The sequence below is a fragment of the Ostrea edulis genome, chromosome 1 (assembly GCF_947568905.1).
Source record: "Ostrea edulis chromosome 1, xbOstEdul1.1, whole genome shotgun sequence".
Lineage (NCBI taxonomy): Eukaryota > Metazoa > Mollusca > Bivalvia > Ostreida > Ostreidae > Ostrea > Ostrea edulis.
Window position 1 is genome coordinate 101,448,724 of NC_079164.1, and position 26,604 is coordinate 101,475,327.

The window sequence follows — 26,604 nt, forward strand, 5'->3', positions numbered from 1 at the left end:
AATCACACTATCGAGACACGCCTTGTCATATTGTACTCCATGAACACTGGCCCCACAGGAAAAAGAAGAAAAGGATAAAAGAAACAAGAAAAATACACGAACTGGCCCTCGTATGTATATTGTCACGTTGATTTCCTAGCCGCAATATTCCCATATCTTTTTATTACCTTTACCACGCAACAGTATTCACGACTAAACTGGGAAATGCGGCGTCACCCGTAAGGCACCCCAAATAGCGTGACAATAATAAAATTGTAAACGCGCACCAGTTTATTCTCCGTTGTTGATGTAAGGAAAGCAGGTTCACCGGTTTTAGACGTTATTATTCGGAATTCATCACATGCTGTAATATAAGTTATTGACTAACTTCCTCCAAATCAGTTTCCTCGGTTATACAGCACTCGAGTGTGTGTTATTTTTCTAGAAATTATGCTTGGAAAGGCTATTTTATTAGTTTTTCTGTCGGTGAGCGCCTTCAACTTCACCCAGGGCCAGACAAACGACACGACGATCTCCGCAGAGAAAGTATATCTTAAAATCCAGGGTCAATCTGGAGGAATGGTCATCGGACGAGTTCAGAACCCGGACCAGGACAATAACGCAGTGAAAATTAAGTTTGACGCCATACAAGAGGTGAACTCGGCCGGAGTTGCTGTCGGAGCCTCGGGAAGAAGCAAACACAGTTTTAACAATTTTGCTCAATTAGACTTCACGTTTTCTAGCCTTGAAGATACTACTTATAAAAATTTGACAGCGAAAACAGTCAGCTTCAAGGCCTCCATCAGTTCTGTCAACGCAAATCTGACCGTGCAGACCTTTATCATTACCGAGGCGGGAAACATCACCATTGATGGAGAATCTACAGTAGTGGAGAAGGGCACCGTCAAATTTAACATTAACATCGAAGGCTGGGGGTTTTGTGACGCTTCTGGAAACTGTAGGAAAGGGAACCAGGATGAAATTGGGGAGTATATAGACTTGACCATCTCTATCAAAGGGAAGGGAACGCCAAGCAAAAAAGCTGGAAATAATAAACGCTCGGAAGGAGAGGAGTTCGATCTAGGGGGCGATGCGTCCGTAGCATTGTCTAAAAAGGTAGGTGTGGCAGACTTTTCCAAACAGGACTTTTACAAGTTGTAAATTACTGTCAACGACTAACTCAGACACCAGCACAATATATACGGAAACCTTTTTCAATTTTGTAACATCCGTATTTAAAATATATAGATATATTTTATATTTAATCACCAAACGAGGGCCCTCAGGGGGCATATACAAATTAACAATTAAACATTATAACTACATGATACAATTACACATGTGTACCATATACACGTAAAGGGTTTCTACATTGACATAGGTATTGAATTCTCATCACAATACTGATTGGAAATGTGCTGTACAATAAGTGTGCTATATTTATGTTCCCCAAACAAAGTTTGGGAACATATTGTTTTTACTCTGTTTCTTATTAAGGTCTTCCGTCTCCTGCGGAAGACCTTACTATTATTGTTCGCGTTCTTCTTCTTCATTATTAAGGTCTTCCGTCTCCTGCGGAAGACCTTACTATTATTGTTCGCGTTCTTCTTCTTCATTATTATTATTATTATTTTCCTTGGTAGTACACGCGTTTTTCTCAGCCATTTCTCGATCGATTTTCACGAAATTTTCAGGAAAGATGTCTTTTGGTGACGAGACTTTGCTTGCAAAATTTCGTGCTTGACGTCACTTCCGGTCAGGAGTTATCTCTCTTTTAGTGACTTTTTGAAGGGCCTTGTTGTCCACGCATCTCCTCCGTTAGTTTTGAAGCTAGAGTCTTGAAATTTCTACACAAGATAGAGTAAACATTTTAGAAGATTTGTGGGGGATTCGATTTTACCGGAGGCGATTTGCCTAAACGCTCGCCTGGACCTGAAAAAATGGATGCCAAAATTGTTCGCCGATTTCGGCGATTTTGAACCTTTGATCTCCAATATCTTTTTTCTTGCAAATATTTTGTTAAGACATGTAGAACAAAAGTTGTGCACATTTACGAGATCTTTTCGAAAATATCATGATTTAGGGGCTAGCCCCTTAAATTAGGGATCTAGAAGGGCTCAAAGTCTAGATCAAATATCTCAAAAATCGTTAATATTTTGGTATAACTCAAAGAACAAAAAATGTTTATCTCAACAATCCAAATCTATTCATATAAAAATTTAGGTCATATGTTACGTAATAAGGGATTTTAAGGGCCAAAACCATAAAATTTTTTACCCCTTGTATCTCGAAAACGACAAATATTTTGAAAAGCAATAAAGAACAAAAGTTGTTCAGAATGATGATCTGAACAATATGCATATTTCGTTTTTACCCTATGTGGCCCCGTTAAGGAGCTACAGTTTGGCCCCTACAAATTACTTCTAGAAATAACTCGAGAACGGTAAAGAATTTCTAAATACTTGTTGAACAAAAAATGTTTGAAATGTCATGACCTTTCTTACGATATCAAGCAAAAGGGGCTGACCCTTTAAATTAGGGGCCCAGAAGGGTCCAAATGTTTTTGAGAATATCTCAGAAACTATTAATATTTTATAATAAGTTGTAGAAGCGGAAATGTTCATCTCAACGAGCTTAATCTTATCAAATCAAAAAGTAGGTCATATGTTACGTAATTAGAGATTTTAAGGGCCAAAATCGTAAATATTTGACGCCTCATATCTTGAAAACGACAAATATTTTGAAAAGCATTATTGAACAAAAGTTGTTCAATGTGTCATAACCTATCGATCAATATCAAAAATGGGTCTGTGGGCCTCATGGCTCGCCTGTAGAGTCGATTTTTGTCGATATCAGTCGATTTCAAAAACTTGTAACTGGTAAATATTTTGTAAGGACATGTTGAACAAAAGTTGTTCAGTTTATCGAGATCTATCGATTGATATCAAGAAATAGGCCTATAGTCCTAATGGCTCGCCTGTAGAGTCGATTTTTTGTCGATATCGGTCGATCTCAATAACTTTTTACAGGTAAATATTTTGTAAAAACATATAGAACTAAAGTTGTTGAGTCTATAGAGGGCTAACAAATGACATCAAGAAATAGGCCCGCGGGCCTATGGCTCGCCTGGAGAGTCGAATTTCAAACGAATTTCACCGCAACTTTGCTTCAGAAGCTTATGATATGAAAAATTGATTATATCTAAAGTGTCTTAAAGTCGGAAACTAAATTGGGACTCATTTGTCTTTTTCTTTTTTTTAACTTCGAGTGCATCAACAAATCGGACGGAAGACCTACTCGTTGCTCGCAACGAGATCTTGTCTAGTTATTATTATTATTATTTTCCTTGGTAGTACACGCGTTTTTCTCAGCCATTTCTCGATCGATTTTCACGAAATTTTCAGGAAAGATGTCTTTTGGTGACGAAACTTTGCTTGCAAAATTTCGTGCTTGACGTCACTTCCGGTCAGGAGTTATCTCTCTTTTAGTGACTTTTTGAAGGGCCTTGTTGTCCACACATCTCCTCCGTTAGTTTTGAAGCTAGAGTCTTGAAATTTCTACACAAGATAGAGTAAACATTTTAGAAGATTTGTGGGGGATTCGATTTTACCGGAGGCGATTTGCCTAAACGCTCGCCTGGACCTGAAAAAATGGATGCCAAATTTTTTCGCCGATTTCGGCGATTTTTGACCTTTGATCTCCAATATCTTTTTTCTTGCAAATATTTTGTTAAGACATGTAGAACAAAAGTTGTGCACATTTACAAGATCTTTTCGAAAATATCAAAATTTAGGGGCTAGCCCCTTAAATTAGGGATCTAGAAGGGCTCAAAGTCTAGATCAAATATCTCAAAAATCGTTAATATTTTGGTATAAGTCAAAGAACAAAAAATGTTCATCTCAACTATCCAAATCTATTCATATTAAAATTTAGGTCATATGTTACGTAATAAGGGATTTTAAGGGCCAAAACCATAAATTTTTTACCCCTTGTATCTCGAAAACGACAAATATTTTGAAAAGCAATAAAGAACAAAAGTTGTTCAGAATGATGATCTGAACAATATGCATATTTCGTTTTTACCCTATGTGGCCCCGTTAGGGAGCTACAGTTTGGCCCCTAAAAATTACTTCTAGAAATAACTCGAGAACGGTAAAGAATTTCTAAATACTTGTTGAACAACAAATGTTTGAAATGTCATGACCTTTCTTACGATATCAAGCAAAAGGGGCTGACCCTTTAAATTAGGGGCCCAGAAGGGTCCAAAGGTTTATGAGAATATCTCAGAAACTATTAATATTTTGTAATAAGTCATTGAAGCGGAAATGTTCATCTAAAGGAGCTTGTTCTTATCAAATCAAAAAGTAGGTCATATGTTACGTAATAAGGGATTTTAAGGGCCAAAATCATAAATAATTGACGCCTCATATCTTGAAAACGACAAATATTTTGAAAAGCATTATTGAACAAAAGTTGTTCAGAATGATAATCTAAACAATATGTACATTTCGTTTTTTCCCTATGTGGCCCCGTTAGGGAGCTACAGTTTGGCCCCTAAATATTTCTTGAGAGATAACTCGAGAACGGTAAAGAATTTCTAAATACTTGTTGAGCAAAAAATGTTTAAAATGACAAGGCCTTTCTTACGATATCAAGCAAAATGGGCTGGCCCTTTCAATTAGGGGTTCAGAAGGGTCCAAATGTTTTTGAGAATATCTCAGAAACTATTAATATTTTCTAATAAGTTGTAGAAGCGGAAATGTTCATCTCAACGAGCTTGATCTTATCAAATCAAAAAGTAGGTCATATGTTACGTAATTAGAGATTTTAAGGGCCAAAATCGTAAATATTTGACACCTCATATCTTTAAAACGACATATTTTTTGAAAAGCATTATTGAACAAAAGTTGTTCAATGTGTCATAACCTATCGATCAATATCAAAAAATGGGTCTGTGGGCCTCATGGCTCGCCTGTAGAGTCGATTTTTGTCGATATCAGTCGATTTCAAAAACTTGTAACTGGTAAATATTTTGTAAGGACATATTGAACAAAAGTTGTTCAGTTTATCGAGATCTATCGATTGATATCAAGAAATAGGCCTATGGTCCTAATGGCTCGCCTGTAGAGTCGATTTTTTGTCCATATCGGTCGATCTCAATAACTTTTTACAGGTAAATATTTTGTAAAGACATATAGAACTAAAGTTGTTGAGTCTATAGAGGGCTAACAAATGACATCAAGAAATAGGCCCGCGGGCCTTATGGCTCGCCTGGAGAGTCGAATTTCAAACGAATTTCACCGCAACTTTGCTTCAGAAGCTTATGATATGAAATATTGATTATATCCAAAGTGTCTTAAAGTCGGAAACTAAATTGGGACTCATTTGTCTTTTTTTTTTTTTTTTTTAACTCCGAGTGCATCAACAAATCGGACGGAAGACCTACTCGTTGCTCGCAACGAGATCGTGTCTAGTTATTATTATTATTCTTTTTCTCCGGTACTTTTTTGTCCGGTAGTGTTCTCAGAAACTACAAAAGGGATCGATATGAAACTTTCCAGGATGATAGTATAGCGTTTGTAGATGTGCATAGTGATAGTCATTTTGTATGCACGCGCGCGCACGTGCACTACAATTTTGGTACAAAAAATGGAAAATCAGAATATGAAAGGGATCGATATGAAACCTAAATATGATGGTAGTATATCATTTGTAGATATCAAAAATGATATTTATTTTGTCTGCACGCGCACGCATGTGCGTGCACGTGCATTACAAAATTTGTACTCTAACTTTGGAATCAGTCTAACTTTTTTGTTCTTCATTGAAATGGCTTGATATTCATATCATAAGTAGATATTGAGACCCTTAACTGATTTGCATGGTCAAAATTACCAATTTGCACGCGCATGCACGTGCGCTTCATTTTGATTGGATAGTACTAAAACGTCTGTAACTATCTTATTTATGAAGCGAATGAGATGATATTCACAGCATACGTAGACAATATGTGTATCTATATTTTGGTGTAACAAAAAATGCCAACGCACACGCGCATGCGCGTGCAACGTTTCTCAAATGTTCAATATTTAAAGAACGATAACGTTTTTGTTTTTCATCAAATTCTATTGATATTAGGGATTTAGATGTGTCTTGGTACTCCTTACAAATTGCTGTGGTTAGAATTACTGCTCAGCACCTGCATGCACGTGTGCTGAATTCTGATTGGACGATTTTGAAATCGCTATAACTTCCTTATATGTGGTGGAAAGGTTATGAAATTCATACTGTGGGTATATGATACAAATGCCTGTTGAACGACATAAACAAAAATTCGGAATCGTACACGCGTGCGTGTGTATGCACGTGCAACGCTTTCTTTCATTTCTTGGTACTGAAATGACCATATTGAACGTACTACATGTAATTAAAGGCTAAAATAAAATGATTTTTTGCTATAGATTCACAAGGACATCAGTTTTTAATTGGGGGAGGTTTGGGGAACATCTGTAACGGTCCCCGTTACAATTAGAACTAGTTTCAATTCAATTCAATTCAATTCTTTATTGGCACTAAAGCACATTATATAAGAATGTGTTGTTAGCCATACATAGATACACATATATATTGATACATTACAAAATATCAAACTGTTGAAAACTTATTTCTAACATTAAAACAGTCTCTGATGTATAGACAGGTTTGTTTTGTAGATACAAGGTTATGTGGATTTAGTAAACAAAATAAGGTATTAATATCTAGTAGTTTTGAATGCATTTTTCTAATATGTTCATACACAGGACAATCAAGTAAAAAATGTTTTTCATCTTCAACAATAGTTTGACAATGAAAACAAAATCTATTTTCTCTAGGAATGACAGGATTACAATATCGACCTGTTTCTACATACAACTTATGTGCACTTATTCTTAATTTGGTAAGATAAGAAACTAAATTCTTAGGAAGTGGAAGACATAAATATGGTTGGATTTCTAGTTTCATAACATCATGGTTGAATAATGTACTATAAAATGAGAGCTTACCACTTTGAGTGTTGTTAATATGTTGAAGTTCAGAAAAGAATTTATTTTCAAAGAATTTTTTAAGTTTAGGAATAAACATTTTACATTCAGTGTCAACGTTAACATTTAACATCTTTTGTATTGATTTTATACAAGTTTGCCAGCATTTTTTATTTTCACTAGCCAAGTGTACATCTTCCAAGTAAGCATTCCTTAGTAAAACATTGTGATTATCATTAGATTTTGCTAAATTTTCCAATCTAGAATAGTATTTAATAGCAAGCTGGTATATCTTGGCATGAATAGGGAGAACACCTAATTCCATTTTTGTTGCCAAGTTTGATGCTTTATTATGTACACCTAAGATGTTTTTCAAGATAAAATTCTGAATTTTTTCAAAAGGAGTTTTATCAAAATTATTGGGGTTTGCATTTAAGTCAGAGATCCAAATTTCTGAGGAGTATGTTAAAATTGGGACAATAATTGATTCATATAGTTTTAACCACAAGTTTGGTGAGAGATCAGAGCCAAAAGGTAGTTTACGCTTCAAGGCAAAGTAAGCTTTTCTGGCTCTAGCAGCAAGATCCTCACAGGCATGTTTTAAATAGTCATTTGATTGTAAAATTATACCAAGATATTTGTACTTATCAGTTACATCTATAGTAGAATTGTTATAATAAAATCCATAATTGATCTTTGTTTTCCTGATAGAACAAACCATAACCTTTGTTTTTTCTAAGTTTACATGCAACTTCCATTCTATACAATATTTTGAAAGAGTGTCTATACAATTTTGGAGGCCTTGAACAGCTGACTCTGATAATAAAACAAGATCATCAGCAAAAAATAAGTGATTAAAAGTTATATCACCTAAAGATACAGGATAAGTTACTACTTTATCAAAGTAATTTTCAAAGTCATCAACAAAAATATTAAATAAAGTAGGACTTAAATTGTCCCCCTGTTTAACTCCTAATGTAGTATTAAAAAAGTTACTACATAAATTTCCCTGTCTTACAGCACATTTTGTAGTAGAGTACATATGTTTTATAATATTGAAAATTTTTCCACCAATTCCCTTTTTTAAAATTTTATACAAAAGAGCTGGTCTCCATACAGTATCAAAAGCTTTTGAAAAATCAACGAAGCATAAAAATAATTCCTTCTTTCTTTTAAACAAGTATTTGTTCATTAAAGTTTTTAGGATGAAAATGTTATCTGTTGTACGATATCCTTTCCTAAATCCTGCCTGAAAGTGACTTAATAATCCTCCAGATTCTAAATAATATATTAAAGGTTCCTGATATAATATAATGCAGTTTGTTAAAAACTTAAAATACCCAGGGAGTAGAGTGGGGCCACTATAGGGGATCACAGTTTTACACACATTACATTCACCTTTCATACAATTATCATGATTGAATTATGTAGGGGAAATCTTTAAAAATCTTCTTCTCAAAAACCACAGTGCCCACTGGACCAGAAAAGTTTATATGTACATATAATGTTCATAAAAACTCCCTGACACTATAGTACATATTCAAATTTGTAAAAATTATGGCCCCTAGGGGCTGGGTGGCGGCCACAATAGGGGATGAAAGTTTTTCATACAAATATATAGTGTAAATCTCTAAAAATCTTCTTCTCAAGTCAAGAACCATTGGGCCAGAGAAGTTTACATTAAAATTTAGATAAAAGCTTCCTGGTATATACTATACTAGTGCAGATTCAAGTATGTAAACACATGGCCCCCAGGGGTAGGTACTAAGGTAGGGTGGGATCAAAGTTTTACATGCAAATATTTAGTGAAAATCTTTTAAAAATCTTTTTCTCAAGAACCGCTGGGTCAGAAAAGTTTACATTTACACATATACATGTAAGCTTTCTAACATATACTCCTCCCCCACTGGGGGTATGTTGGGGCCACAATGGGGATAAAAGTTTTACATGCTAATTTTTAGGGAAAACCTTTAGATATGGGCCAAGGTGACTCGCGTGTCAGAGAGCGATATGTCCCATGGGCCTCTTGTTTATTTTATCCAGTGAATAAAATTCCTCAGAAACCTATATAATTTCTGTCATGCATGATGTTTGATTTTATAAAGATTTTTGCATTTAAACCTATGACATCACATGGGGATCAATCTAAGTTAAGACATTTTTGTGAAGTGTGACCTTGACCTAGAAGTTTGACCTACTTTGAAAATCAGTGTTGGACACTAACATTATAGTCCGTTAGTCTCAGACTAATAAATTTTAATTCGGACTAATAAGATCTTTGCCTAGTCAGTCCGATCGGACTAATAAAAATTTCTGCTTAAAAACTTGTTTAAATTATTGATGTACGATTGTCGACAATTTACTGGAAAACCCCAATGTTTTTTTAGCTATCTAGCATGGCAGGTAGTCACGTAATTCCTAGTCAAGTCAACGCTTATTTGGAGTAATTGATTTTATATAAGTAAAACGTTTCAGTGATCATGATTAGTTTGACACGTCGCAATAGAGTAACTAGTCTCGTGCAACGAGACGCTCTGCTTTCTCCGTAAATCTCTGACGAAGATTTGCGGAGACGGCGGAGTGTCTGGTTGAACGAGACTATGGAGTAACAGAAGAAGCTGTCGGACTTTTTCAAAGTAGATACTGAGAGCATTAAAAAGCGAAAGGTACGTGATCAGGAGTTTGATCGAACTCGCTGATCAAGAGATTTCTAGGAATCTTGGACTGATTGATTGATGTTTTCCGCCACACTCAACAATTTTTCAGTTATCTGGTGGCGCCCAGTTTTTATTGGTAGAAGAGAGAACCCAGATACAATGTACCAGAACGAGACCACCGACCTTCCGAAAGAAAACTGAGAAACTTTCTCACTAAAGTTACTGGCGCGAACGGGATTCGAACCCGTGTCTACAGAGGTGAGAAGCCGTGTGATATTGAGCGCGATGCTCTAACCACTCCACCACAAAGGCCCAAATCTTTGACAAAAAATCAAGACTGGTTATATTATAAGTACATTGTATTAAATTAATTATAAATTAATTTTGTTTTTAAATTACACATTTATTTCCCTATTTATGACGGACAAATGACCCGTGGACTAGTAAAGGTAACCAGACAGTAGTCCGACAGGATTAATGCCTTAAAAAGTTAGTGTCGAACCTTGTTTGATAAAAATCTAACCTATCTAATATCTCACGAACTATTGAAGATGGAGCTTTCATATTCTCTATAATTTTGTATTGCAAGGTCTTCATAGCATATCATGATCAATGACCTTATGACCTTGGTCTTCATAATCCTGAACAGAAAGATCATGTTTGTTAAATATACTGTGTTATGTAAATTCATTTTCACTTATGTTTAAAATGATCCTTTGGGGCTAGGTTTACCATTGAGGCCACAATATGGGGTCAACATTTTTCGTAAGAAATTAAGATTGATAATAAAAAATAATTGTTTAAAAACCACAACACAGGTGAACAATAGCAGGACCAAGGTCACTCAGGTTCAGCGATTTGGCCCATGGGCCTCTTTTTTTTAAGATCATTCAAAATGTGATTTTAATCTCTGTTACATATTAGTAAAAATCAGTGATTGTAAGAAGTAATATTTAATCACTGATATAAATCGCAAAAATGCAAAAATAGGGTGGGGTCATTTAAGAATCTTCTCAAGAACCACTGGGCCAAAAGAGCTGATATTTTCATGAAAACTTCCTAATATAGTGCAGATTCCACTTTGTTCAAATCATGGTCTGGGGGGGGGGGGGGGGGGGGGGGGATTTACATACAAATATATAGGAAAAATCTTTTAGAATCTGGGCCAGAAGAGCTGAAAATTAAATGAAAGCTTCCTAATATCGTGCAGATTCAACTTTGTTCAAATCATGGCCCCCAGGGGTAGGATGGGGCCACAATAGGGAATCAAAGATAAATTTACATACAAATATATAGGGAAAATCTTTAAAAATCTTCTCAAAAACTATTGGGCCAGGAAAGTGCAAATTTACATGAAAGCTTCCTGACATAGTGCAGATTCAAGTTGTTAAAATCATGGCCCCGGGGGGTAGGATGAGGCAACAATAGGGGATCAAAGTTTTACATACCAATGTACAGGAAAAATCTAAATCTTCTTCTCAAGAACCACTGAGCCAAAAAAGCTGATATTTACATGGAAGCTTTCTGACATATTGCAGATTTAAGTTTATGAAAATCATTACCCCCGGGGTAGGATGGGTCCACAAGGGGATCAGAGTTTTACATAAGTAATAGAAAAAGTTTGCATACAAATATGTAGGGAAAATTTTTGAAAATATTCTTAAAAACTACTGGGCCAGGAAAGTGTTAAGAACAAGGTACGATTGTGTACATAAAAAGGCCCCCAAAAATTCTCCGATTTAAATGTGTCTTGAATCAAGCTTGATCTGTGTTTTGAATAAGGTAAATACATGCCAAATATACTATCTCAACTTAAATCAAAGTTATTTCTTATTTTGTAGCATTATTACGTCATGAATAAGAGTTCTTCCCGCCTTTTTTCAAAAAGAGCTTGATAACTGTTAAATTTCATCTAGATTATTGCTTAGGAAAAGGTGTGCCCATCCTTCGAGCAAAATGAAATTAATATATATTGTGTATTAAGAGAAGATGAAAAATGGTTTGAATATAAATTTGCTCGACTTATGGGCTGTATGTTTTCTGAAAGGAAAACCCCCTGAATTTTTGAAAATTTTCATTGATTTTTGCATTTTTTGGCAATTTTATGCCAACTTCACGCTCCTGTCATACAACACAAAGCAGTTTTGGATCAAATTAAATGTAGTTTGAGTTTGCTTATATATTCCTTATTTGAATGCCAGATTTTGGGACTCCTACTGAAATAATCTATTTTCTGGGCCAGATAACTATAGAAAATGTCTACTTCTTTACATGAAAGCTTCCTGACAAAGTGCAAATTCAGATTGTAAAAACCATGTCCCCCAGGAGTAAGATGAGGCGAGAATAGGAGATCAAAGTTTTACATGCAAATTAGTATAGGGAAAATCTTTAAAAATCTTCTTCTCAACAACCACTGAGCCAGAAAAGCTGAGATTTACATGAAAGCTTCCTGACATAGTGTAGATTCAAGTTTGTTAAAATCATGACCTCTAGGGTTAGGATGGGGCAACAATAGGGGATCAAAGTTTTACATAACTAATAGAAAAAAAAATCTTTATAAGTTTTCTCCTTAAGAACCATTGGGCTTAAGAAGTAATAACATTTGCACAAAAGCTTCCTGACATAGTGCAGATTGAAGTTTGTAAAAATCATGGTTCCTGGGGGCCACAGATGGGGATCAAAATTTTACAGATACTAGTATATAGGGAAAATTACTAAAAATCTTCTGAAAAATCACTGGCCAGAAAAGTTTAAATTTACATGAAAGCTTCCTGACATAGTGTAGATTCAATTAAATTGTAAAAATCATGGCTCCGGGGAATAGGTTGGGGTCACAATAGGGGATCAAAGTTTTATATGCGAATATATATATATATATATATATATATATATATATATATATATATATATATGAAAAATCTTTGACCAAGGTGACTCAGGTGAGCGATGTGGCCCATGGGCCTATCGTTGGTTCTGTATAAAATAATTTCATTCTAAATAGGTGGGGGTATGTAGTACTATGTACATAAAATCTATACAAGCTCTCCACACTTCAGGTGCGTGTGAAAACTATTATAATCAAAAAGTTCTAAATCTGCATGATTTTCAGTTGCTGTTTCATCCAATATTATTTATATACTCCTATACCTGTATTTCAATTTTATAATTCATGATACAAGTAGATGAGACTTTGAACTAGTTCAAATGTTATGATTCATTAATTTGGTTGATTATGATATTCTATATTTTTCCAAACAGAACACCAATTTTTAACAAAGTTTGAAGTAAATTTGTATAAAAATTCAGTATTTTCACCAATAATTTAAAAATTTGATCTCAATAAACCCCCAATTTTTTTTCTTATATCAAGTGGGAAAAGGTAATCATTTCCATTACTAACATTAAACTTTTTTAGGTCACTTGAGTAAACTCAGGTGACCTATTGCAATTGTTTTTCATCTTCTTCTTAATAACTACCAGTCCAATTCTTTTCAAATTTGGTATGAAGCATCATTGGGACAATGGTCCGGGACATAAATTGTAAATTCCAGGACTCCAGCACCCCTGGGGCCCTAGGGGCGGGGCAAAAACTGTCCAAAAATGACCAATTTTCAAAAATCATCTTCTCAAGAACCGCACACATGTAAGAGAAACTAAATGCATAGTGATGTAGAACAGGAAGGCTTCTACCAAAAACTGTAAATTTCATGATCCCCTTGATAGGGGTTCTGACCCCAGGGCGGGGCCAAATTTGTTATATAGTGTTTATGTGTAAAATACTTAAATTACATTTTCTTTTAATGCTATTGATACTAAATTGATAGGAAATAGATAAATAGAAAGAACAGGTAGTCCTTTACCAAAATTGTAAATTTGATTATTCCAGGGGTAGTGGCTTTGGTATCAGGGTGGGGCCAAAATGGTCAGTTATTAAATGTGTGAACAATAGGCATTTTTAACTTCTTCTTGATAACTATCATTCCAATTCTTTTCAAATTTGGTATGAAACATATTTGGAACAAGGGGAACATAAATTGTAAATTTCAGGACTCCAGCACCCCTGGGGCCTTAGGGGTGGGGCAAAAACTGTCCAAAAATGACCAATATTCAAAAATCTTCTCAAGAACCACACACATGTAAGAAAAACTAAATGCATAGTGATGTAGAGCAGGAAGGCCTCTACCACAATTGTAAATTTCATGATCCCCTTGGTAGGGCTTCTTACCCCAGGGTGGGGCCAAACTTGTTATATAGTGTTTATGTGTAAAACACTTATATAACATTTTCTTTAGTGTTTTTGATATTAAATTAAGGTAGCTCCATCCTCATGCCATTGTGAATTATCAATAGTAATGGTTAAAAGTGGAAAAACTGTATTAATTTCCACTCAATTTAGTTGAATTTAATTAATAACCAAAGAAAATGTATATGTTGCCACCTTTTTAAAGATGTCAGACATACAAAAACAGAAGTACACATCAACATAATAAAATCACACATTTTCATTAAACAGAATAATATAAATTGATAAAAACTTGTTGAAATGACAAAATCTAAATATCAACAGTTTTAAAAACTGCTTATTCATAAATATATATAGATTGATTGTGGATATTAGGGAAACCAATGTATAATAGACATCCAGTAAAGAAAATTCCAGCATAGGAGTTATTGCCCTTGATGACATTTTTAAAATCATAATTGATTATCAATGGGAAATATAAACTTTTTCAGTATTTATCGTTTACCAGATTTTTTTTATTATATCCAGTGAATGAAATTCCTCAGAAAGATATATTTCTATCATGCTCAAAGTTTAATTAATTAAGATTTTTGCAAACACCCATGACATCACATGAGGATCGATCAACCTTAAAACTAAATGGATAGAACAGGTAGTGTTTTACCAAAATTGTAAATTTGATTTTCCCCAGAGTATAGGGTTTTGACCCCAGGGCGAGGCCAAACTTAGTATGTGTAAGTTTGGTGATACTGTATAAAATCTAAATGCATACTTAGAAATAGCAGAAAAAGGATTTACAGAAAATGGTGAATTTCACAACCAAGGATTATGACTTTAGGATGAGTTCAAATTAGTCATATATTGTGATATTTTAATTTAATACACCTATTATTTAAAGTCTTTCATCAGTGTATGCACTTTTGAGGGCAGTGAAGTTTTAAGAACACTTCAGAAGTTCTTATTTTATACTGTTGATGAACATTAGAATTTAGCTTAGATATTCAGAACAGGAAATATTTTCTAGTTTTCATAGCCCATGGAAGTAGTGATACTTTTTCACTAGTATTCAGGTGACCGATAAGACCTGTGGGCCTCTTGTTTTATATGTATTGTTAGTGTAGACATGATTCTGTGTCTATTTTATGTAATGATTGATTTGTGTTGCTGATGTTGAGTTGATACCAACAGAAAAATAAAATCTAAGTTGATGCATCTTGAGACAAAAGGGTTGTGTTTAGAATACTGTAGCTCAGTAACAAGCATTGTGACCCCAATTGTTCTTTTTAAATTTCAAATTCTACTTCAGTGTAGAATTCATTGTGTGAACCTTAAAACTTTTTTTTCCAGAATATAATTCTCAAGAACCACTGGACTAGGAAAGTACAAATTTACATGAAAGTTTCCTGACATAGTGCAGATTCAAGGCTTTTAAACTCATGACCATTACCCCCAGGTGGTAGGATGGGTCCACAATAGGGGAAATCTGTTAAAATCTTATAAAAAACCCACTGGGCTAGGAAAGAGCAAATCTACATGAAAGCTTCCTGACATAGTGCAGATTCAAGGCTTTTAAAAGCATGGCCCCTGGCGACAAGTTGGGGCCACAATAAGTTTGACATGCGAATATATAGGGGATATCTTTAAATATGGGTTAAGGTGACTCAGGTGAGCGATGTGGTTCATGGGCCTCTTGTTTGGATGACTTGATCTTAACCCAGTTTTCAAGGTCAAAGGTCACAGATGTCATTGCAGTTGGTCCCGTGCCCGTACGACCAATCGTTCTCAAGTTTTACGTGTTTTATGTAGAAATCGTAAAACATAAGGGGCAATAACTCTCGTAAAGGGTCATTGATTCCTTTTGTTTTCCTATCAATATTCTACTAAATGACCTCCATAGTTCAGTTAATGTTTGATGCTCATCGCATTTACGGTTAACGAGGAGTACATGTATAGACTGCTAACAAAAATTCTTACCTAAGGTCCAATCCTTTTGGGGTCAATTTAGTTCAATCACTTTGGGCGATTTGTGATTGTTTCTTGAGAATTACTATACAATGAACTATAAAAATAACAATAGGACTTTCCACAGAAATAATAATTCGGTTAAAGTAATTCCATCCCCCTGTGATGTCATCAGATTTTGCAAAATCAACGATTTAAATTTAGATTTATGCATGATAGGAATATAAATTTTGTTGGAGTCTTTTTCTATAGTTATTGTAAAACAATCTTGTCAAAAACAAAATATTTCAAAAGTCGAAAGTTGTAGATGAATAATCAGTGATACATGTATGTTTCAAAATATTGAATCCAAGGGCAATAACTCTTTCTATTGATTTCTTTATTAAGTCTATTATGCGATATATTTCCTTTATTACTTATTATTTACTGTGAAGATACAGTTTCATGAAATTGTTATGAATGCTACTATATTGTCATAACCAGTTTGTATGGAATTTTAATAACGCTGTTTAAGGAAAATTTGCAATTTTCTGATGGTGATATATAAATGTTTCTGTTTATGTACGTCTCGCATCTTAAAAAGTGTGATGACCTATGTATTTTATTTGATAATTTGTTAAGTTTTAACTCTAATGAATGGAATTAAATACCCATTTTAAACTTGTATCAGATAAAACTGCGAGTATGAAGTTAACTCTAGTACAGTAAATTCAGCTCATCCGAGTTTTACGCTCAGTATTGCATATTCGATTGCAACGAAGAAAACTCGCATTTCTGTGATTAGCTTTAAAAGTACTTACAACATGGAACAGCAGTTTCAATATTTTAATTTTCGTTTTTTTAGATTTCAATGGATGGTGGAAGTTATGAGGATATGCCTGGAAATTATCCCACTTTCAGGACACAGGGCAGCAAACAGCTCTTCGTCTTCCGGTTCCCCAAATTCAATAATTCCGTGCTATACGACCCCATCATATACTGTAAGTTGGTTTAATTCCACGTTGTTAAAATTTCACGATTTGTTACAAGGGTACCAATCGCGATGGTTTTATTTTCACGCTATAGGATTATATACTTTTTAAATTTCGCGCGCTCAGTCTCGGTGATATGTCTACTTTGTCACTGAGATGACCCGCAGTCTGCGACTAGTAGTATCAACTGCTGAGTAATATTCACAAGAAACTTACGTTTTGTGTGGTCATTTAATGATTTCATTTTCAAGGTAGCCTTTGGAGAGTTAACATGTCTATTTTAAACTGGGTGAAAAACGGAAAGCTTGCGATAAAACCCCCAAATTCTATGTATCAACATGTACAAAATACAATGCCATGAAAACACATTTAAATCATCTATTTTGAACAATTTAATAAATGAATTAAGATCAATTATCTTCTCAATTATCCTTAGGTGCTAAGTAGGCGCCAATTAAAGGTGTCGGCGACAAGCGTCAAATAACTGTGGTAATAGCGGCAACGATGTCTGGTATATTGCTCCCTACCCAACTTTTGTATCAGGGTCTCACCGATAAATGTCACCCCTCATACAACTTTCCTAAAGACTGGGACATATTTCACAGTGAACACCATTGGAGCAATGTAGAAATAATACATACACTGTAGATATATTGAGAAGATCACCGTCCCCCATGTTGAGCGCGTGCGAGACGAGTTGGATTTGCTTTTAAGGCAAATCTTTTGATGTTTATATAGCTCACGAAGACAAAGCCTTACTTACTATGCTGGAGGAAAAGGGAATTCAAGTGGTGTTCGTCCCCACTGCGTATACGAACAACCTGCAGCCTCTTGATATTCAGATTAACGGACGATTTAAAACGCGTTTAAATCCGAATTCCAGACTTGTTATGCAAATGAAATAAAAACTTCTCTAGAAAAAGGTGTCGACATTGAGGATGTTGAAATCGACTTACGGTTGTCGAAATAAAACCGACCCACGCTAAATGACTTGTGAGAGCCATTGATATACTGGGTCAAGACAAGGAAGTCATAACAAGGGCTTTTGATAAGGCCCGTATATTATTCAATGCGACCTGCAGTGTAAAAGCAGTTAAGAGTATACAAGTACATGTATACACTCTAAAAACAATGTTTAGGTTTGGAACACTTTTTAAACGTGTTTAGGATTGTGCTTATATCCTAAACGCGAAGTGTAATAAACATGTTCTACCCTAAACATGTTCAGACTGAGAACATGTTTAGCTATGCAAAAATACAGTATCTAAACACAAAATAACATGCTAAACACTTGCTAAACACAATCCTAAACGTCTAAACACAATCCTAAACGTCTATGCGTTTAGGTTTTGAACATGATAAGCTCAGTAACATTGTTGACATTAGTTTTACAGTCTTCATGTAGAATATTCCTGTCTTCTGTAAATGAAATTCGAATTGCAGAAAAACTTGCATGTCAGAATTGCCATACTTCAAACTGCTATAGTGTACCAGGCCCCGATAGTGACCATAGTATACATCATACGCCGTATTGCAAGTATACACTGTCGAGGTCGATATCCAAAATTGATGGAACCATTAGAAGAGCCGTCTATGGGCTTCAACCCTTTCCTGTTGGAAATGAGCAGAGTTTAGGAGTATCCAGAAAATTTTGATCTGGAATTCCAATTCAACTTGAACAGGTCTGGACACATACATATGAAATTAAAAAAAATAGTGTAATTCATTGTCTCTGGTATTAGACGTGCCTTTAGTGTTAATTTAAACCAATGCATCACTCTTACTTTGCATTGGAACAAAATTCATTTAAATCTTGTGAAAGAGAACATCAGTTGCAATTGATGCCCCCCCCTTTTTTTTTTAATTCAACATGTGACAGTGCCTGTTATGCGAAAACTAGCATATCAAAGACAAAAAAATTGTTGAAATTGTACTTGCGGGATGATATTTAACCATGTATAGTTTACTTCTTATATGTGCATAAGTGATTTTTAATGGTTTTGTCTTTAACATGTATCGCGGAAATGTCAACCGTGTTGTTTCGGGAATTAGAATATAGAAATAGAGTTATCGGACTTGCAATGTAATTTTGAGAAGAACCGCGCAAACCCGCATGGCCGCATTGATCATGGATCCCATAGACAAAGTTTGTAGTACAGTTAATGATTCTACAACAACCCAGCAGCTTGTAGAAGTTCTGCAAAATGCAAATCAATTTGCCATTGCAACAGCAGTTGGAGGTTTGTATTAGCACATCCCGCTGTAAAGTAAAATTTAAATCTGATGCAGTCATTATGAACCTTTTTGTGTGGATTTTGTCGGCAAGTCAATTTGCAGAAATAAAAATTAATTTTGTAAAATAGAATTTATGGCTGATTAATTATATCAATCTATTATGAAAATGAAAAGATTATTTGGGGTTAGTGTCAGAGAGACAGCACTCCATCCATGAGAAAAACAGAGGGAATTATAAAATTTAGATGTCTCCAAAAAATCCGTCACATAAGATGGAAGTGGAATAAAAGAAGCACAACAAACACAGGACATGAACCTCCAAAAAAGAAAAAAGCTCCAAAGATATTTAAAACAGATATCACAGGTATGATTTAATTAAAAGAAAGAATATGAATAGTTACAAATGTAGATGTATGTGTGTGGATAGGTATAAAAAAAAAAAAGGACCATGACTGGAGTATTATTTTTAAAAAATAATTGAATTTTTGTTATATTGCAGTTATATGTAAGATCATGGAGACATCTTCTAACTGATAACAACCGATAAAAAAATCAGATTACATTTGGAAAATAAAGTTATAGCAAATATCTCTGTGTAGTGAAAAGTATGAATTAATCTGTATATTTTTACATTTTTCAGAAGACATTGCTCAAGGGGATATGACAGAAAATGAGGCAGTTGAAGCTATGAAGCAAGAACTAGAGAAACCAAAAAAGGAACAGAATAAGGCCTTGATTTTAAAGGTTCAAAGGCGTACATTCAACAAAAGGAGGCAATTTCTGCCTTCTGTGCGGGACGGTGATCTACAGTGTATCGTGCAGAAATACCCAGTACTGTCATATCCAGAATTTGTAAGTAGTACAATATAGTTTATACAACATTAAAAATATTTTATTATACTTCACTGTATTTTATTAAGATTTTATAAGGTTGATAATAATAGGATATTTGTCTTCCACACTTCAATAAATTCCTTGAAATATAACAGAGAAATATGAATATTGATTCAAAAATTCATTAAGAAGCAAATGATTCATAACAACCAGGAGGTTAAAGACCTAATGTTTTTGTTTTTCGCAACTTTCTTAATATCTTGATTCTTCTGTTTTATGTAGATACATAAAGAATTTGAGATCTTAAAACCAGAACTTAAGAAGGAAGTGCTTACTGACAGGTGGACAGATATGCTTAGGATTCTTGATGAAATCCTCAACACAGATCAGGTAATTAAAAGTAACCATATGAATTAAGTTATCAGATTAGAAATAAATGAACTTCATAGGTTTAAAATATATAGCTTCTTACATTGTTAAGAGTGGATAATCAAGATTGGAAAAATCCAATAATCGACGAGTCATGATGTAAGACACTGTTTCTCTAATTCTAGTTAAAAGGGCTTTAATCATGATTTATTTGATCAAGCAAAATCAAATTCTCCCAATGTCGTCACTTGTATGTTCTATGTCACAATGCAAAATCCTTTACGTTGGTGATGTTACAATGGAATTTCAAAAAATCTGTATCCGAGAACAGAGAGAACAATGTTTCTCACATCGGGCGGGAGATGTGGAAATTACATCAGAATTAGAGAAATAAAGTTATAAAACAGGTCTGATTCAGTTTCTTGAATATGGATATGTAACGTATTGTATTAAAGATGTAACATCTAGGTCTACTTTTTTTTAATATTTGACTTCATCAGAATGTGACAGAAAGGGCTAGGACATCTTGAGTTACCTAGTTATTGAAGTGTTATATCCAAAAGTAAACAAATTTTAATTGAACTTTAATTCATTTTAGGAAAGTGACATTGAGGACGATGATGTAAATAAGGATGGGGATATGGCAATCTTGACAGTTCTGAAGGCAGTGGAGGTACAAATTCAGTACAAAACAAAAAAGGAAGCTGATTTGATCTCTTTGGTTAATGTAAGTATTTCCATTATCACTTAAGCATGACATGCTTGGTAACAAGTTTTTTTTAAATGATTAATTTGTATTTGGTTCCTGTTTAACACTATGAATAGCATTTAATAATACCAGAGAAAACTTATCTTTATCATATTAATTCTTTGACGAAATATTACTGTGAGATGAAATGTTCATATTACCTTTAAAAAGTGAAAATAAAATGTTCAAAGAATTATTGGTAACCTGGTTTGTATCAATTTCCTTTTCACATAGTCAAATCTATGTTTCAGACATTTCTTCATTTTGATTTTTTGTATTTTAGGTCAAAAACCCAGTGCTGACCACAAAAGCCTCAAGTCCTCCAAGGGCAGTGATCCTGCAGAATGAGGATGGCACAGTCAACAGTTGCTATGTTGTTGGTGACAAACTTGAGTTTAGAGTCGGGAAAGACATTAAAGAATTATTACAGTTTCTGTTAATGATTTACTATGTTTTTGATATGAACTATCCAAAGTGTTACCAACTATTGGGCTTCCTGCAAGTTGCCCTATTTCGGGATAGTGCCCCTTTTTTCAGGTGCTCTAGATTTAGCAAGTTTGAAAAAGAATATGTAGACAAAAGAGATTCAGCAAATGTTTAATTAATTTACACAGTAATGAAGATCTGTATTGGCCACTCTAGATCAATTCCTAGGTAATCAGATTTCCCGCTTGTTTGAATTTGCCAAGAATTTTTTTTCTCCCGCGTCAGGTCTGGTGTCTCCTGGTTTTTTGGAAGCAGTTGTGTTTTCGAAATGAATTTGGCATTCAGATGAATAATATTGATTCATTTTCATTTCATAAGTTTCAAATATGTATTTTATATTACTATTATTACTTTTTTATGGAAATTACTCTCATTGTTAAACTAATAATCCAACATATGGTTGAATTCTTTGATTCAACAAACAAGAAATTAATTTGGAGTGGCCTTACCTTTATATTTTGATTTAAATTACAAGACATTGTTCAATTTTTGCCACTTTTTCCTAGCTGTTTTATATGTCAATTTTGTTTATCTGCCACATTTGAATCTCATATGATTTGTAAGTTTGTTGTAATGATTAGAGTAGTATCATTAGGATAACAGAGGTTAGTGTATTATTTTTTTTTTATATAGCATTAAGAATTTAAGAGAAAACTAGGGGCTTATGGTTTACCGGTACTCAGTTTTAGTAAATGTATGGATATTTCTTATTTTGACAATAATTTTAAACAAAAAATTCATAAAAATGCTTGTGAAATTATGTGAATCATTGTTCAATTATCTCTCTGAAAATTTCAGTTGAAAAAGATAGAAATGTTTATGTTACACTATACCCCTTTATGTTTGTTGTCCATATTTTTTGTATACAAATCATGCATGTCAGACAGCCATGTGACCTTTGTAATGGTTTTTTTGTATGATGTTGAATTTACATATTCTGTATGTTGTATCATGTTTGAGATATTCATATTTTTTAGTTTTATGTAGTGAGAATTTTATTTTATCTTTTTTCATAACTGTTTGCAAATGTGTCTTGCAAACACACATGTATGTACACTGTTTGAATAATGAAATTCTTTGTGCATTTCTTATCTGCTTTTGTAGAGAAACTTTTTGAAAAAGATTTGGAAATTTCATTGTAATGCTATTTGATGTGGCATTTATTTTGATAATTGTATCAAACAAAAAATTAAAATGCATTTGGACCAGTGAAAATAGCATACAAATTTAACATCCAATTTTTTATAGGTTTTTAGCTCACCGGAGCTGAAAGCTCAAGTGGGCTTTTCTGATCACCCGTATTCCGGCGTCCGTCCGTCTGTAAACTTTTCACATTTTCAACTTCTTCTCAACAACCACTGGGCCAATTTCAACCAAAGTTGGCACAAAACATCCTTAGGTAAAGGGAATTCTAAATTGTTGAAATAAAGGGCCAGTCCACCTTCCAAGGGGAGATAATCAAGAAAAAGGTAAAAATAGGGTAGGGTCATTAAAAAATCTTCTTCTCAAGAACCACTGGGCCAGAAAAGATGAAATTTATAGATAAGCTTTATTAGGTAGTGCAGATTCTAAATTGTTAAAATCATGGCCCCCAGGGGTCGGATGGGGCCACAATAGGGGATCAAAGTTTTACATACAAATATATAGGAAAAATCTTCTTTTCAAGAACCATTGGGCCAAAGAAGTTCACATTTACATGAAAGCTTTCTGACATAGTGTAGATTCAAGTTTGCAAAAACCATGGCCTCCAGGGGTAGGTTTGGGGCCATAATAGGGACTACGGTTTTACATGCAAATAGATATGGAAAATCTTCTGATATGGACCAAGGTGACTCAGGTGAGCGATGTGGCCCATGGGCCTCTTGTTTCCTTTTGAATTTGAAATCATACTTTACTTTTTCATAAGTAAGCATGTGTGATAACAGAATAGTTTTTGTGGCAGTGTCTGGTTGTTTTGGGGAAATATCTGAAACTCAAAATACATTTGTATTGCAAAATTAATGTTTTAGCAAAAACATATGACTAGTTGCAGTTTTTTTTTTACATTTTGGACCTTGAACACTGCATGCCTGTATATAGTTCATATCTATAATCTGTTAATGTCTGTTGATGTTTTTCATGATATTTTGACCATTGAAAAATTCTGAAGAAACTAAATCAAAATTAAGATAATTAAGATTTATATAAACATATATAATGTTTATTGTTTGGTAGTGCCTTTTTGGCGGGTGTACAGTACATTGCATTATGACATTATTTACACCCTTTGTGGTTAAATTTGATACCTTTTTTTATGAATAATGAATGATCAAAGGAATTAAGTTTTATTGAACAACTAGTCGATACATAGAAAAATCTGTTATTATTGTTAAAAAGAGATTTGATATTCTTCAAATAACTTAAATGATTCACTGGTTTTTTTTTATTGCAGTAGACCAGTTTTATTCTAGTTTGTAGTAAACCAACATTAATGTACAGTGCTTAAGTTTGAAATTTCATTTTGATTTTAATGAGTCTAAAATGAATTTTTTAAATTGTGTGTCAAGTAAAGTCATAATTTAGATGCATTTCTTATGTGTAAAGAACATCATTATTTTGATCAAATATAAAGTTGTTTGTATATATAGGGGCAAAACAGAAGTATGTCATAAATATTCTTTCATATATGAATTTAAACATGCATCATTGAAAAATATACGGGTAGTACATGCATTTTGTATTTGCGCTATTGTTCTGTTTATTTGATGCCTCTTAATAAAGTTTTTTATAGAATGAAATTACTTGTTGTAACTAGACTCACACATGTTTTTTTCTTTTAATATATATTCCCATGAAAATTGAAGAGATAAGTTTAACATTGGTATTTTTGTTCAATAGAATGAGTTGCATATAAATGATGAAAAAAATATTCTGTTGGTCTTATGGTTGAATTTCCCTCTGGCTTATCTATTGAGGAAATCTTAAGGAAATATGTCTAATAAAAGGGATATTCTTGCTAGATTTTGCAATGTTATTCTCCTATAATAGAAGAGAAAGCTACTATTTAAGACTCTTTAATGCTGTGGATTGAGTTTTAAATAGAAGGTTAGCAAATCATTTTGTAATTGAGACAAAGTCAAAACCTAAATACAAGGAGAACTAAACATGTTCAAAACCTAAACACAAAAGAGGTAAACGTGTTCAAAACCTAAACACAATAAGGGTAAACATGTTCAAAACCTAAACATAATAAGGGTTAAACATGTTCTACACCTAAACAAAAAGAAATAAACATGTTCAAAACCTAAACACAATTAGTTAGACATGTTCCAAACCTAAACACAGAGAGATTTAAACATGTTCTAAACCTAAACACATTGGGTTGAACATGTTCAAAACCTAAATGTAAAAAGTGTTAAACATGTTTAAAACCTGAACACAGAAAGTGTTGAACATGTTTAGATATAGAACGCGTTCAAAACTGTACACAAGAAATGTGTTTAACTTTGTGTTTAGGATCTAAACACCATTTTTAGAGTGTACTAAATTTTCATATTGTGTGTATGCATTCATATGTTAAATGATGTAACTATTCAATACTTTTCCCAAGCTGATCATAGTATCCCGTCCCCAAAAGTAAAAGTTATCTCTCTTTGTTTTTAATTATAGCTGCATTCAAATATTTTTACTTCATTATTCACTATGGGTTTAATTTCGCGAAAAAAAAGATAAATCGTGAACATAGTGAAATTAAAACCATCGTGATTATTTCCCAGTCTACAGTATACTGGGATTGCCGATTCGAGTAGTGGAGCTGCCGCCATTCAGTTTGGATTTTCTCTACTTCTTGTGGTCATCATGGGTGTTTTCACGGCTGTTTAGATCTGTAATGTGGGAGTTCTAGAGTATAAACTCTCTCTATCTGATGACATAAGATACCCTCATTCAATGTTAGCTGCCATCTTGGTTTTTTAGCTCACTAGAGCTTTTCTGATCTCGCGTTGTCTGTTGTCCATATGTCTGTAAACTTTTCACATTTACAACTTCTTCTCCAGAACCATTCGGCTAATTTCATCCAAACTCGGCAAAAAACATCCTTGGGTGAAGGGCTTTCCAGTTTATTCAATTAAAGGGCCATGCCTGCTTCAAAGGGGAGATAATCACAAAAATGCAAAAGTAGGATGGATCCATTTAAAAATCTTCTCAAGGACCACTGGGCCAGAAGAGCTGAAATACATATGAAAACTTCCTGACATAATGCTGATTCAAGTTTGTTAAAACCAGGACCCCGGGTAGGTTAGGGCCACAATAGGGGATCAAAGTTTTACATGCGTATATATAGGGAAAATCTTTAAGAGTCCTCTTTTCAGAACCACTGGCCCAGAAAAGCACGAATTTTCATAAACGTTTTCTGACATAGTGCAGATTCAGGTTTGTTAAAAGCATGGTTTTGGAGGTAGGTTTGGGGCCATAATAGGGGATCAAAGTTTTGCATACAAATCTATAGGGAAAATCTTTAAAAAAAATCTTCTTCTCAAGAACCACTATACCAGAAAATTTTTCATTTACATGAAGGTTTCGTGTCATAGTGCAGATTAGTATAGGGTGGGGCCACAGCAGGGGATCAAAGTTTTACATCGGAGTATATACGGAGAGAAAATCATTAAAATATTAGCCAAGGTGATGCAGGTGATTGATATGGCCTATGGGTCTCTTGTTTTTTAAGCAGCTACATCACTTGCAATTTTTAGCAGAAAGTTTTATTTAACTTGATAATTACATAGTTGTATATATATTCATAATGTCGAGTACATGTGATTGTATACTGTCTGGTATGGAAGAATTTTAAGTGTGTAAAAAGCTACACGTATACTTTAATACTGAACTTGGACCATGGTATAAATGTAAACACAGTGTGTGGTTATGTAACACGTTATGCATATTGAATGAATGAAAATGAGAACTTTGTGTAAAGTTTGCATGCATTTAAAAAAAAAATGGTTAACATATATATGTAATATGCTTTCTGGCAAACAAAGAGCCGAAATTGAAATGCAATAGATATGTAGGGTGTCTACCACTTCATTAAAACATAAATAAAATACATTTTGAGCCAATA

The 26,604-nt window shown here is 33.9% G+C and overlaps 2 protein-coding genes across 2 annotated transcripts; both read left to right on the top strand.

The window, feature by feature from the left end:
• On the top strand, nt 1-26,604 carry LOC125669623 (acidic skeletal organic matrix protein-like). The gene is made up of 3 exons (XM_048904297.2): nt 1-1,095; nt 16,708-16,839; nt 25,269-26,604. The coding sequence occupies exons 1-3, from the start codon at nt 430-432 to the stop codon at nt 25,365-25,367; spliced, it is 897 nt and encodes a 298-aa protein (XP_048760254.2). The 5' UTR covers nt 1-429; the 3' UTR covers nt 25,368-26,604.
• Nucleotides 16,717-24,283, top strand: LOC125683574 (uncharacterized). The gene is made up of 6 exons (XM_056141250.1): nt 16,717-16,843; nt 18,278-19,433; nt 19,710-19,921; nt 20,186-20,293; nt 20,871-20,999; nt 21,304-24,283. The coding sequence occupies exons 2-6, from the start codon at nt 19,283-19,285 to the stop codon at nt 21,619-21,621; spliced, it is 918 nt and encodes a 305-aa protein (XP_055997225.1). The 5' UTR covers nt 16,717-16,843; nt 18,278-19,282; the 3' UTR covers nt 21,622-24,283.